Here is a 14,587-nt window from a genome sequence, read left to right as displayed (position 1 = left end):
TCCCCGACCACGACAAGCTGATTTGCTTGCGCCAGGTGGGTGGCTTCGGAAAGGAGGTTGGTGAAGTCGGCCTTTGCGGGTCGTGGCGGCTTGTACATGTTGATGACTGATGACGAATGTACTCTTTCGGCCTCGTTTGTTAGGCACTATTTCTATCGCTAAGTGCTCAACTTCCGGTTCGGATAAGGAGTGCTCGATTACAGTAATGGCGTTTGCGACGAGGATTGCAACCGACGGCATGTGGGGTTGGCGGACCGTGTAGTAGCCGTCTAGCGTCGGTGACCTGTCGGCTCCTACCTCTTGCAAACAGATAGTGTCAGGTCTGATGAGGGTGGTGCAGAGATATTGTTTCAGCAAACCCTGTTTTCGTCTGAAGCCCCTACAGTTCCACTGCCAGATTTCTATGTGTTCGATGTTCGTGCTACGGTGTGGGGTGCCAACGGACAAGGGACGCGAGGCCACCTGACTGCTAGGGCCCTTACTGAGTTCGTGAGCGGATTTTGTCCGAACGTTCGTGCAAAATAGAGCACGACTCATGTCCTGCATGATGATTCGACGGGCGACCAGCGGCAGCACAGGGGGCACACTTAATGTTAGGGTCCCGGACGGAGCGAGGGCAAGCCGCCAAAGCATGTGACCCCGCACAACGGGTACAACACGCCTTCGAAGGGTCATTCTTGAGCTTGCACTTCTTCAAAGCGTGGCCATACTGCGCACAAAAAGTGCACAGGGGAACGTGCAGGTCCTCACGGACCTCGACGGAAGTCCAACCGATGGTTACACGACGCGCCGCACAGAGGCGGGCAAAAGCAGGTGGGTCAGTTTCAATAACATGAACAAACTGTCCAGAGCGCTGTGCAAAAGAGAGCCTGACCTTACAAGAAGAAGGGTCCAGATGAAGAGCGTGGTTCCGATGATTGAGTGCCGCGATGAGCTCCTCTGGCCTTATATCGTGGTCAACCCCAGTCAGTCGTACGTGCGGGTTCCGCTGCTTGGGAATTCGGACGTTCACGGAGTTCCGCGTTGCCTCGATCAGTGAGATTGCGGACTTCAGACGGTCGAGGTCCTCAGGGTTCCTGGAGGTAACCGTCAGGGCGCGATGTGAGGCCCTGAGAGTAACAGCTCCGATTCCCTCGGCTTCTGGATCGATGTTCGCCTTGAGTAGAGCAGCCACCTCGCTGCCAACGTTGTCCAAGGGTGCAACAGAAGTTAGGAAGATCTGGTGCAGCTGAGGATCCGGGCAGGAGTCTCCAGGCTGAGGAGGCCTGTACGGATGAGAGGTCGCAGCAGGAGCTGCAATGGCAGCGCATCCCCGTTGATGAGATTCTGAAACGCCGCTCAATGTGGCAGCATACGTCCGAGGGACCTGGGGTTGCCGCCTCACGTCGAAGAGGTCCGCCGCAGTAGTGGTGTCCTGGGTAGTCCCGCAAGCAAGCCGCATTCGGAGGACACCCAACTCATGCTCTCGCGCCGCCAAAGAGGTCCGGAGCGTTTCTGAATGGTTCAACGCAGCGACCGCACACGCAAAGAAGTGCGCAGTGTGTCGGTACAGGGCACAGACCAGAGGCAAAATGACTGCCCTGGTTCCGGGACCAATCTTGTTATCTTTATCCAGAATTGCCGCAACAATCTGCTCATGGACCCTCATGGCGCCCGCGTCTGTGCCAAGCTCCAAGCGGTTAGATAGCGGCGACTCCGAGTCCGCAGTTGTCCGCGGCGGAAGGCCCAGGAGCCCCGAAAGCTCAGAGATGTCGGGTTCTAAATGCAGACTGGCGGAGGTGGAGGCAGGGTGGGACTCACGAAGCGTACCAGGAGTTGCAAGGTCGTCGGGGTGGTACGGAGTCTGGTCCGCGGCGGTGTTATGAGCCGCCCGACATGAGGACACGTTGCACAGAGACGATGGGCTGCCTGGAGCAGCCTCGTCGGCTATGGCCAAACAGGCAGCCGGTAGGCTTAACCAGCCAGCAGCCAGAGACCAGAACGGGGCAAAAAGCGATCCGAGGGCACGGCCCGCCAGGAAGGAGGCCACTCGGAGATTCTCCCAGGTCTTACCGGGCTCCTCCGAGTAACATGGGTACCTAAGACACCCGGAAATTAATATAAAAGCGAAGTAGCAAGAGCAGCGAACAGAACCGCCTGTCAGCCAGCCATCTTCGTCTTTCTCACTTGGGGGGGGGGGGGGGGGACGTCTTGTACGACGCCCCGACTTCATGTTGCATGACACACTACATTCTCTTGCAAGTAATGCAAGTCTGACGACTTGGGGGACCGCTCACAGCACGATAAACTGACCGCGCACAGTTGCAGACGACCATGCACCACCCGTTGTCGCTAGCAGACGCTCCGGAGCTGTCTGCTGCAATGCGCGAATCTCGTTCGGTTCATATTGTCGTATCGGGTTCGAGAACTGATTTTTAAATGTAATTCTGTCCAGGACGTATAACTGGAGCGAAAGTATTATTCAGCTTATTTACCCTATGCGGCAGCATATCAGTCTGTAAGCGAAACTGCGCGATTCGCTACAACCAGCTTGCCTTTTGGCGATGTCTGGATTCATAACGTAGGTTATTCGTGGAGTTTTAAGAGTAGACTGCCTCCGTAATGATGCACCATACTTTATCACACACTTCTTCAAAGCGCTGGTCAACGTTTAACGACCGGCCACCACTTCTGATGCTCTGCGAAATGAGAAAAAATGTTCCGGTAAGTTTTGTTTACATGTATTTCTACGGGTCGCCGTCCCAATCCGCACCCCAAATTGTTTCGCGGTGTTTTAAAAATACTTCGCCTCGGTAATGAGATTTCATGTTTCGACGATATGTTCTAGGATGTTCATAGTTGCTTTGTATCCAATAATGACATCACAGGTGCTCCGTGAAATGAGAAAACTGCTTAGAAATATTTCGGTTCCATGTATTCCTATGAACGCTAACCCTATTTTTCACCCCCAGTCGACTGCGACGCCTCGAGCGCCCCCTTTGTTTGTAGACACGGTGTTGGTCTATATGCATTATTCGCCTTGTGACGTCATGACTTGTCGTGTCGATACATCTTGCGCCCCTTGAACACAACCAGCATTTCACTGAACGCATGAAAGTTCACCGGCGTTCTATAATTCGTCTACAGGAAAGGAAAGGCGCAGTATCTGTCACTCGCGGAATCTCGCTATCATTCTCACTGTGAGCAAGGGTAATTATGAAGAGCGTTTCACGATCCAGGGCGTGGAGCAGTGGAAAAGCACTGGGCTGGGGACCCAAGGGATGGAGGTTCGACTGCCCGGTGGAAGACAAGGCTTATTAATTTGCAGTAGGAAAAGTAAGCTCAAGTAAAATTTGAATATAAGAAAACACAAAAACAGGAGTTCGATAGTAAAAGTTTTCACGGGTTGGAATTTCATTCTATTCATTTCAATCTTCAAATCAGCTCTCACAGGGAAGAAATCATTTTCCTCCAAAGCATTACAACTCGAAAAGATTTAATACCCGAATGTGTAAAACATCCTTTTGATCCCGCTTCCTTTTGCGGAGGACCGAAACATTTCGCTACTACCCAAGACAAGACAGTGGTCTACGTTTCGGGAGTCGTACATCTCCGATCTAGACTTAAAAAAATGAGCATAATGCTTGAATATGTACAGAGCACAGGTAGGATGATCCGATGAGGCAGATATAAATGCAAATGTATGTACACGTTAGGTACAGATCTGCGTAAATATTCTGTATAAATGCCTTCTTTTACGCCAGTTGTGCGCCTTGCATATAAAAAGAAAAACTGCGCGCTCTCTCGATAATGGATGACTTACTGTGGAAATTTGAATAAGAGGATGTTTCAACGAGGACATGTATTCCTTGATCAGTTTTTTTCTGAACACAGTAGCTCTTTTCGAAACTTGCAGTCCTTAGCTCTAAACAAAGGCATGTTCCACATCGAGTAACGCGACACAATGAAACGTTCTGGACGTGTTCGTGAATGGCGGGGCTACGGTGGCTATTATGAACAATTAAAAGCTTTTAGCCTGCTTCCCGAAGGGGAGCTCCTGCTTATTTCTATTCCTGTTAGGTATTTTGTGCATAGCACTTCTGTTCACTGTGCTTATGGCGTCTGGCATAATTTTAAGACTCCGACGACCTCCGGCGCTGCATGGTTATACACAAAAACAATACACACAAGGAGCCATCATCTGTCTTAACGTCTTGGCTTAATTCTCTTGTGCGTGTATTGTTTGTGTGTATAACCATGCAGCGCCGGATGTCGTCGGAGTCGTATAGCCAACTAGCCCGCTCGCAACTACTACTGAGATAATTTTAAGTCCGGGTTATCAGTCACTGTTACTTCACACACCATTTAGGTCTTACTATTTCTATGCTTGTGAACAAAGTGCGACTCTGCAATATTATGATAGACTAAGAACTCTTCATAAATTTTGCTGAATGTATAGGTCCTTTGTTCAACAAACCTCCCTCGAATCTGTCAGCGCTCCCTTATTTCACATCATGCTTTATATGCATGCGCGGATAGCCTGCCACCTGGAATTTGTGCCATGGTTCTTCCTCCCCCCATCACACGCCATGTTGTCCAAGTGCCATCTCATACATCCGGTGACTCTCACCTGCCAAGAAACACGTGCCATCTGACCCACTGCTTGATCCGTTGAGACACGCGGGGCCCCGAAGCCCACCCCGCGGTGTTAAAAGGTCTCTCCGTCTCCTATGCAAATACCACCAGCACGGTTTTCGATATCTATCGCCCTCTCTACCGCAATCACCAAGCGAGAATTTACGGCCAATCCATCTGGTGGCGGCAAAGTGGCTAACGCCAGGATAGTTCCTCCTTGACCCCGACGGGTCGTAGCTAATGTTCGTACACGCAACCCTTGGCCGGAAAGGGCGATCATGGCCGGTCACGCGCAATTTCGCCCAGCTCTCCCTCTCTCTAATGTTTGAACGTCTTGGGCCTTCTCTGCGTCCTGGCTGAAGGTGAAGGACGATCGGCAGGGGTGCTACCTGAGGTATATGCAAACTTAAAGGCTGAAATGATATGCTGATATATCTCTTGTTCTCGATGCTGTTTGAAGAGCAAAGTGAAAAAACGCCCTTCGTATTACTTTTTCGTGCCGCTGGAAGAGAGGTTACCGCCAAGTGCGGGCGGGTGTGGAGGGGCGTTTTCGCGGCGAGTGTGTCGTAATTGCGCGCGCTGTGTTTGTCCGCTGCCATCATCCGGCTTTGTAGACTGAGCTTGCCAACAAAGCCGGGACGAGAGGTTCTCGCAGCCGTTGGAGAAGGGGGCAGAAATGTCAGGATGACGCATGTCCGCGAAAGAAAACACGCTGGGCAAGAGAAAACGAAGAGTGGGCTTTAGACGGACGGGAGCTGCGTATAAAAGGCGGGACAGGCGCGTCTGCCTCTTCGCCAGTTGACGGAACCTCTCGCGAACTCACTTCTCCGTGCTAACACAGCGTCCGCCTACCCCGGGATTCGACATGGTGAGGATAACTACACGTCGCTGCTGCCTTCTTGCATACCTGCGCTCCGAAGCGGGTCCGCCAGCTCACGTGAGGCGTACACTTTATTGCGGCTGCCGTACGATCAACGCTGATTCCAGGAGGTCAGGGTTCACGTTTAGAGATAAGAGGCAAGATTGAGACTGCTGTTCAGGGACACCTTTGTTCTGTTCTTTTTTTTTTTTGAGAATGTTTGCATCGCTTCTATTTTTGTAAGGGCTAGAGCGATTCCTGCGCATCCTCGGACTAGCCTTTTATGCGACCATTAGACACGGTTTCCATGCGTTGTTGGCTAGTTTCTGTATCAAATTAAAGGAGTGTTCGAGGTCCAGACGAGAGCATAAGGTGCATACTTCTTCGAAGTGAAATGACAATAGTGCAGTGTTATGACAGGGGACAGTCGGTTCTCCATGTTGGTTTTCAGCGGGCTAGGACAGACTAACAGTTGAAAAACGTGAAAACAGGCAGGCCCTTCGTGTCTGTTTTCACGTTTTTCAACTGTTGGTATGTCCTAGCGCGTTGAGTACCGCCAATATTGTACTAAGTCCCGTTTAAAAGTTAATTGCTGCAGAAATAGCTTAATCCAGCACGAACGAAGTGTGAAATTACAGTTGCTTACTTTTGAAGCTTGTTTAGAGCCGGACGATAGAAAGCAACCATTCTATAAGAAGCACCCTTCTCTACTCCAACGAGCACACCTATGGAAGCAGGACTCTTTCAGCTACTTGGGCCTATTATCAGAAGCATTTGTGCCATAAAAGGTGTAAGTTAAAGGGGAGGTATTTGGTAGTCAGGTTATGTGTAACTATCAAAGTGCCATCGCAGAATAATAATTGAAGTCAAACATACCGGCTTTGCGATAAGAAACATTAGTGCTCAGGCACTCACCAGTGCAGTGCTTTAATTGCACTGGTAACAGACGGCGAGCATAATTGTAAGGCCACATTCAGGAAGCACTTCACAACATGAAAAATCTGGTACTACAAGGGCTATCACAACGGGCAGTTCATGAAAAGTAGCATCTTGGTTTCATCGGAGGGGTATTCATTTAGCCTGAGTTGGTTAAATAAACATAGCATGAACTGTGGTGTGAGAAGAAAAACTGGATTCTGATTATAAATTATGTTTAAAAATGGGAACTTCCAATTTACACATTAGGTTCACAAACGGTAAGCAGAGTTGCGAACAACTTATAAAAAATTGCCGTGGCGAATGTAAAGGATATATCCAAAGGCAGCAGCTTTGTTTGAAATGACACTTTTTGGGGAATTAAATTGAGCAAGTGAAACGTTGAAGGCTCTTAATATCTCGTACAGTGGCAGCAACTGCCATGAGCCAGCGTGGAAGTGCCATTAAGCGGCCCATACGCCAGTGCCAGTAGAAAATCCTGTCACAAGCTGAGCGATTTGCTAGTAATGAATGGACCTTAGTTACCCATTATACTACAAGTCTTTGCGAAATAGAATTGCTTAGGAAATGTTAGACCTAGGTGATTAAGCTAAAAATGAATAACGGCTCTGGAATCTAGTACGCTATACCCTTGAACACATTCAGAAAGGGTGCATATAAACTCACTGAGCACGAGGGGGACACTGTTGTAGGAATTCGCATGTAAAGAAGTTTGACATGATGAAAGATTGTGCATTTTAACCGGTACAACTTGGGGCCGCACCTTCGCTGTACAGTTTTGCTTCGCCCACTGGCAGTGGTAATTTTCTTCGTAATGAAGTTGTATCCGAAAAATAATTCTTACACACTTGCCTTAAACACGATGATTTATTTTTTCTTGCTGTCATTATCATGACTAAGACTGAAGTGACAGTGAACATAACATAAGAACGGAATTGCTTCACTTAACGGGATTATTATTGTTATACCTTGTAAAATCGCTGCGGAATATAGTTAAGAACGCTGCAAAGTCAATTTATTAGCGTTAATGTAACAGCGCGCCGGCCATACCCTATATGTCATTATTAGTGGTGCTGAAATTTGAGGTTTCCTGCTTATTTAGTGTTCACTCAATGTTGTTGGAAAGTTATTTCATCGGCGTCAGTTGCATGTTTGCGTTGTGTTCTTGGTGTTAAATACACCTGTAAAACGGTTCTATTTGTGCTTGCATCGATTTGTCAACGACAGGAGATTTTTGCAAGTGTAAATCGCTTTTACGAATAAAATCGCTGCCAAGGTCATATAATAGCAATCTTGTGAAGCGCTGCGTAATGCAAGTGCGCCTGTCAGATGAGCCTCGCTAGAGTTGCAGGTAATTCCTGCAATCGCATCTTGCAGTTCGAGCCTTTGGACATGCGCCGGACGGCCTCAACTGAGACTGATTTACTGCTTGCACTCGCTAAGCATGTCAGGCTTGTCAGTCCGTTTGAATGATTATGTTCTCTCTCTCTTGAAGGGAAAGATGGCGATGCTCCTTCTTTTGGTGGTTGCGGCTGTGACAGTGGTACGCACCCAGCAGGTAAGCATTACCTCTCGCTAATAAATGATGTAGGACCCCAACGGTTACTCACCTCCTAGTCGAACTATGGCAATTATAAAGTGATGCCAGTTTCGATGCAAAATGAAAGAATGCTGAAACCAAGGAGATAATTATTTGATAGTATGTGATCAACATTGATAAAGAACTTGAAAGTCTCTCGAGTGCTTACTGTCAGCAAACTTGGCATCACTCATTGGGTATGCGCAGTGAAGGTTCAGGCGTCCGAAAAAAACGTTCAGATGAGAAAAAATATAACAAAGTTCATGAAAATAAACTGTTAACGCTTCGGCATGCGCCGTTAATGCTTCAGCATGCCTAAACCAGTGTTGCGTTACTCTTGGTGAACTCATGAATAAATACCAGGGCACGGAAGCACAATTTGCCCAGAGAGCATTGCGCGAATCTCTGGACAGTCCGGAAACGTTCTTTCTTAAACAAACAAACAAACAAACAAACAAACAAACAAACAAACAAACAAACAAACAAACAAACAAACAAACAAACAAACAAACAAACAAACAAACAAACAAACAAACAAACAAACAAACAAACAAACAAACAAACAAAATCTAGTGAGTGTCTCGGTATATTTCTTTTCTGCAATTAGGGCACCGTTCTCCCTTCAACAAACCAAACCAGTGAATGTTTCGGCCATTTTCATTGCTGAAGTTAGGGCACTAACGGCTAGTATTAACATTTGGACTTTTGCTTTGTACAGTTTGCGCCTGAACTTGAATTAAGAGTTAGGAAAGTGAAGGCCAGAATGGAGTTTTTTACTATGCTCTATTTTACTCTTCCAGAACGTTTTGATCTTAAATAAGTTTTTTTTTTGTTTTTTCAAGGAGAGCTCTGGGGCGTCTTCTCTATTTTGAGTTTAAATCTCTTGCCCGTGACGCCAGATTCAAAGGGAAATCATACAGTGAGAGCAGCACTAGGTGTGCATTGCTTGAAGTTTGGAGAGAGGCCTGTGCCAGTAGGCGACACGTTGTTAACAACAAAGGGATCTCGCTATCGCTAAACTCGCTGGTATTTCTCCCCATTAAACTGGTTGAACGACTGACGTCCAAGTGAAACGTTCAGTGGGCTAGTTGCAGCGATAGCTGTTGTGGGATCCTGATGTGAAAAAACAAAAAAAAAACGCTACGTTCCACGGCAAGCATTAGCTGAAAACAGTATGGCCCCGTTTCAGCGGAGAATGCAGAGAACCTGCACCCGTGCTTTCATTTTGGTATTTTAGAGTCGTTTAAGGAATGACGGTACTGTCATGGGAATGAAAACACTCCTAGCTATAAAGATTTGTGCTTCGAACTTGTGGAATTAGTCAGTGTTCTGCACGGAATTCTATGCTTGCTGTGAGTATTAGTATGGGCAGCGCATGAATGTCACTACAGGACGATACGACAAAATAATGAGCTGATCATACATTCATTCTCTTTCTCTGTGAATTTATTGGTTGTATTTTTTTTAATGTGGTCGCTGCATATTTCATTCATTATTTTTTTGAACAGTGAGATTGGCATTTTTTCCCTCGTCGCTTCGACCTTGCCCTCGCCTAAACGAAATTACGACAACTGCTGCCGCAAATTTTGCGAGAATCCCTGTACTGTAAAAGCGCTGTTTTAAAATTCCTTGGGCTGCCAGGTATTCTGTTTTCATCCTGATCATTAGAGGCTCAGTCTCGAAAAGCCAAGTTATTAGACACCACAGTCCCTTCATTGCAGCAAATGTTTTTTGCTACGTTCAAACGTAGGCAGGTAGCACTAATGTTTGGCTACCTACGTGTCCAGAAAGGAAACAAGGAACATTATAACCCAATTAAAGCCTATAAAATGAAGGTAACAGGCAGTTCTACTCACGTTTAGCATTAAATAAGAAAACTTCAAGCTGATGAGGAGCGCTTGTTCAAGTGATTGAGAACGCTAAGCGTGGTGAGCAGCGCAAAAAATAGGGACAGAGAGAGCCCACATCACGGGCTTGTCATGTCAGAGCTTCAAGCGATGCGGCGTAATGGCACGAAGCATAGGCGAGAGAAGGGGACAAACACAGCGCCTCAACAGAAGCTATGTCTGACCAACTAGCCCACCAGTTCATGTTCTAAAGTCAGAATCGAGTCAGCACTTGTGTGTTGCAGACCGTACGCTGAAAGTACGGTCTGCGCTTTTTTGTGAACAGTTCAGAGTTTAGCATAGTGGACTGCCACCGATACCGGAATTTCGGTCAACAGAGCCTTTAACTCTACTGCATTAAGTAGTACGTTGTTACCCGCCATGTGACGCTCCTACGACTATATTTATATTCTGATTAATTATGCTGTTAGCTCAGATTACTTATGAAAAGTTTTATGATTTATTTCAGAGCATGCGCTATTCATGCGCTAGTACAGGAGGTTTACAAACCACCGATTCTATATTTTACCAATGTATCTTGAGGATGCGAGTGTGATCCTGACCTCGGTGTTTTGTTTTAGATGGTGGGAACTCAAGGCGCACCTGTAGGGCACGTATCGGTTTAGGTTAAAGAGTACTAGTTCGCAGAAATTTTACCCCACTACTGCGTTCCTCATAGCCGACTTGACAGATTAAATGCCATGAATGAATTTGAGACGCCCATATTACATGGTCATTTTTTGGGGCATGTCCATCCAGAAAGCCAGCAAATGATAGGAAAGAAAGGTTATCTCATTACGCTCTTGCGCTAACACATTGTAGCGTTGCCAAACACGTTCTGAATGAACCAAGTCTCCGCGCTGGCCATCTCGAAGAGAACTGAGCATAGCCTTGAATGTGTGCCAGCACGAAGTGCAACTGCATGGGAACAGTTTGCAGCGGTAATTGATCGCCAGGCCACCGATAGCTATTTCAGGCGGAGTTTTTATTCAGCTATTGCAGAGACAGTTTATAAACGGAAGGGAAAGCAGCGAAATCGGGGTCGCTCTAATATGCTCTTTTTGGGAGTGGGTGTGCAAAAGAAAGAAAAAGAAAAAAGGAAAAACCGGATGAGTGTTTACTTAACCTCAGCTGATATTTATTAATACACAACTAAGGCTTAAAAGAGCACTGAACAAGCCTCTCCGCCTTATTCCTTGTTTGCTTGTTGTCACTTGTCTTCGCCTGGGCAAAGACAACTCCACTTGCCGAAACGTTGGCTCGAATTGCAAGCTGAGGCTTTCCGTCAATTCTTAATCAGTGCTCTTTCATAATGCGTAGCCATCTTATTTCTCTCGTCTACAATGAAGATTTAATAAAACAATAAAGATGTTGCTTATTTCATCTTATTTGTTTATCCGATTGAGAAAAAAAAATACGTAAGAATACTATGAGTACAGCAGGACGGGAAAAAAATATTTCATTGGTTTCCTGCAGCTGCGGATTCCAGTCTTTTTTTTTAAATGTCGGCGGCAAGTTCCGTTATTGCAATGTTGTTGCGACTAATAGCAGCAGTCCTATGCGGCCTTATCGATATGCATGTAATGTGCAGAATGGGCAAGACCATGACAGAAAGGTTTCGTTCCTTTTGTTTCTGTATGCTCAAAGCAGCCGCTAAGGGCTTTATCATTTTGCCCGTGGCGCAAGATGGCCTGAAATGTGTCTGGAATAACTGTAGCCATTCGCGTCTGTTTTCGAATTGTTCGAGGTTTTTCTAGTTACTTCGTGCGGCTGTATATAGGTGTTCCTTCGCCGACTTTAAATTCAGGGCTGACGAGCCGACATTCATAGTTCGACGATGACCGGCGAGCACTTTGATGTTTTCGCCATCACCAAGTTGCTTAGTTATTTGTGGGCATATATATCAGGAGATTAAAGTGCTCAATTTAGTGCTACGCCACTTCCTCTGTTGGTTGCCGACAGCATCGCAGCTACCACATGCCAGTTTATTTAAATGCGTTAATGAACGAGCGTAGGTGTTTGTGCTTAGATCGAGGGCAGCGATCAGAAATTTAAACCTAAAGAGTCACGCGTAGAGACAAAGCACACGTGTGTGGGTGTGCGTACGAGCTACCATTACCAGCCCTTTCACCGGGCGTCTCGTCTTTCCAACTCTACAACTTCCATACTCGAGGCCCCTCTATGTCCAGTCAATGAGCGGCTGATGAATGCTGACTGGGGTAGCTGAAGAAAAAAAAAGTTTTAGTTATTGGAATAAAGTAAAAAAACTATTAAATAAAAAATGAAGGTAAATAAATATATGAATAAGATAATAAAAAACAACAAAAGTTCCTTCCGTGCTTGTTATGACTGCGGAGGCCGAAAAAACATCTATAGCAGTCTACCCTAAGTAATTTTCATCGTCCGACTGCTCCTTTTATACCCAGCCCCAGGGCGAAGCGTACCAGTTCCGGTATGAAGTGAAAGACCCGGACGGCAGCAGCCACTTCCACGAGGAGTCTAGCGACGCGTCGGGTGCTCGACGCGGCTCGTACGGTGTGGTGAGCAAGGACGGCCCCTTCGTCCAGATTGAGTACACGGCCGATGAGGGTGGCTACAAGCCGGTCATCAACAGCAACGTGCCCGGAGTGTCGCGCGGGGGTCGATGAGTCTCCAGAAAGCCGCGGTGACAACGCATAGGGATGGCAGTGGCGACGGCGGCGGTTGGGGATGTATGCTTTTTTTCCCGTTCGGTTTGGACTGTAAAGCTGTCTCTGGCCGGTGCAGGACGGCAGTGAGAGGAGTGCTTTTCTGGTGCATAAAGGGAATCTCCCAAGAATTTGTGTGTATGTGTGTGCACTTTGTTTCTGAAATTCATGACCTACACTCACAACTGGAGGCTAGGTGGCACAGATGGGATTACACTGTTTTCTTGCCAAATATTTTTGAAGTAGGGTGCGAAATGAATTCAATGTGATAATTTTTTGGCCAAGCTTGTCGAATGAAGTGCTTCATAGTCACAAATTTTTACAAGAATATATGAAGAATATTAGGAGATATCGTGCTCGTTAAACGTTCTATCTTCTATCGCCACCGTTGTTTTCATTTCTGAGGAATGAAGGATTGTTATCCTGGCGAAACCGGATTGGTTTTGACCAGCTTTGGCGAGAGCGACAACGTTCACCTTCACATTCGCTGTACCTGCTGATAAATATCAGCTGGCCATTTTCTACAGAGCGAAGTAATTGAATTGGTGAGTAAAAAAGACTTCTGTCGGTTTTGGAACCAGGTTCACTAAGTTTTCCTGATTGTTGCATCAGAAATGTTTTGAGAGATGTAGGAATACTAAAGAAAGTATACGAGAATAATGACGTCGTGGTATATCTCAACATCATCTGTTGAAAAAAAGATCACAAATTGCAATTGCACGCCACGTGGCGGCATTTATCGGAGCAATTGACAGATACAGCGTGAAATAGTGCACCCATAAAGGGCGAGGATACATCAGCTGTGGTAATGTTTTGCGTAGTAATGGTCAGACGGTGGGGATGCATCGGTTGCTGTGTGAAATTTGGTTTGTGTTCTGGTGATACTAATGTTAAGCAGAAAAGGGGTCCATTGTATTTCATCGTCTGCTGGCAAAATGCATGGCAACTAAAACATTATTGATTTAATATAGCGGGCATTACGGTGGCCACAATGGTCAGCGTCTTTATTTGGCTAAGCCTAGGACATTAAGGAATAAGAATTGAGGGAATCGTGACCACATTTTTTCTCACTGAATTTAAACCTAGTGCTAGTGGAAATAACCTGAGCGCCGAATGATATAACAATTGAGGGAATCGTGACTACAATTTTTCTCACTGAATTTAAACCTAGTGCTAGTGGAAATAACCTGAGCGCCGAATGATATCATCTGCGCGCCGTGTAATTTAATTCGAGTGCCAAGCATTTAATCAAAGAGCCAGCGTATATAATCAAAGCGGCTATTCGAATAATGCCAGCGCCAACTAATTTAGTCCGAGTGCTAACGAAATTAATGCAAGCGCCATCGGCTTTAATTCGAGTGCCAACCAAGTTATTACATATGTTCGAAAAAGAACTCAGTAGAGGGCTCCAAAGCACGGAACATGAATTCAAGGAATAAAGCGAAATTGAGATCATTTTTCAGACCATGTGACGATTAGGCGAAGCGTAAACTTACAGGATAGCTTTCTTTAATATTATGACAAACGCTGATTTGATGCAAGTGTTTCAAAAGCCGTCTGAAACACTCAATCTGGCCACTAAAATACTGTACAGGGTCCCAGAGCTATGGCGTACTGGATTTATATTCCAAGAGAATAAATTAACCCACAAATGTGCGCACTGTGGGTTTCAGAATATATATAGTATAATTGAAATGTCTTCGATGAAAGACACAATATATTATCACAAAATTAAAAAAATGGTTTAGTAAACCGTATATAATTTAGATATATACAATTTCGGCAGCAAAAAATTGCATAGCCAATACCAAAAAAGCTCCAAAGCAGACGGCAAGTTTTGCGCCATCGTTTTTTCTCGCTGCCGGATTGTCGTCTGCTTTTGCGCAAGGTCAGGAGAATGGCGGAAAGCGCAGGTACGTGTATTCACTATTAGGAATAGGTATATTTTATTCTGCAATTAGTTGAAATGTTTTCTCAAGAACAAACAAAAAAAAAAACATTGCTGAGAAGACAGAAGACGAGAATT

General features: G+C 45.9%; 1 protein-coding gene across 1 annotated transcript; it reads left to right on the top strand.

The window, feature by feature from the left end:
• The first annotated feature begins 5,422 nt into the window (after nucleotides 1-5,422).
• Nucleotides 5,423-12,681, top strand: LOC146209648 (adult-specific rigid cuticular protein 15.7-like). Its single transcript, XM_084587435.1, has 3 exons — nucleotides 5,423-5,482; nucleotides 7,905-7,967; nucleotides 12,301-12,681. Exons 1-3 carry the CDS (start codon nucleotides 5,480-5,482, stop codon nucleotides 12,520-12,522), a joined length of 288 nt encoding a protein of 95 aa, XP_084443561.1. The 5' UTR covers nucleotides 5,423-5,479; the 3' UTR covers nucleotides 12,523-12,681.
• Nucleotides 12,682-14,587: the final 1,906 nt, after the last annotated feature.

This window comes from Amblyomma maculatum, chromosome 1 (genome assembly GCF_055883805.1).
Source record: "Amblyomma maculatum isolate TAMU_Amacu chromosome 1, ASM5588380v1, whole genome shotgun sequence".
NCBI classification, from domain to species: Eukaryota; Metazoa; Arthropoda; class Arachnida; order Ixodida; family Ixodidae; genus Amblyomma; species Amblyomma maculatum.
Note: the sequence above shows the minus strand (reverse complement) of the source record. Positions and strands in the feature narration are given on the sequence as shown.

Coding starts and splice junctions, on each gene's coding strand:
- LOC146209648 (XM_084587435.1), top strand. Junction 7,968..12,300: donor CAGTGGTACGCACCCAGCAG/GTAAGCATTACC, acceptor TTTTATACCCAG/CCCCAGGGCGAAGCGTACCA.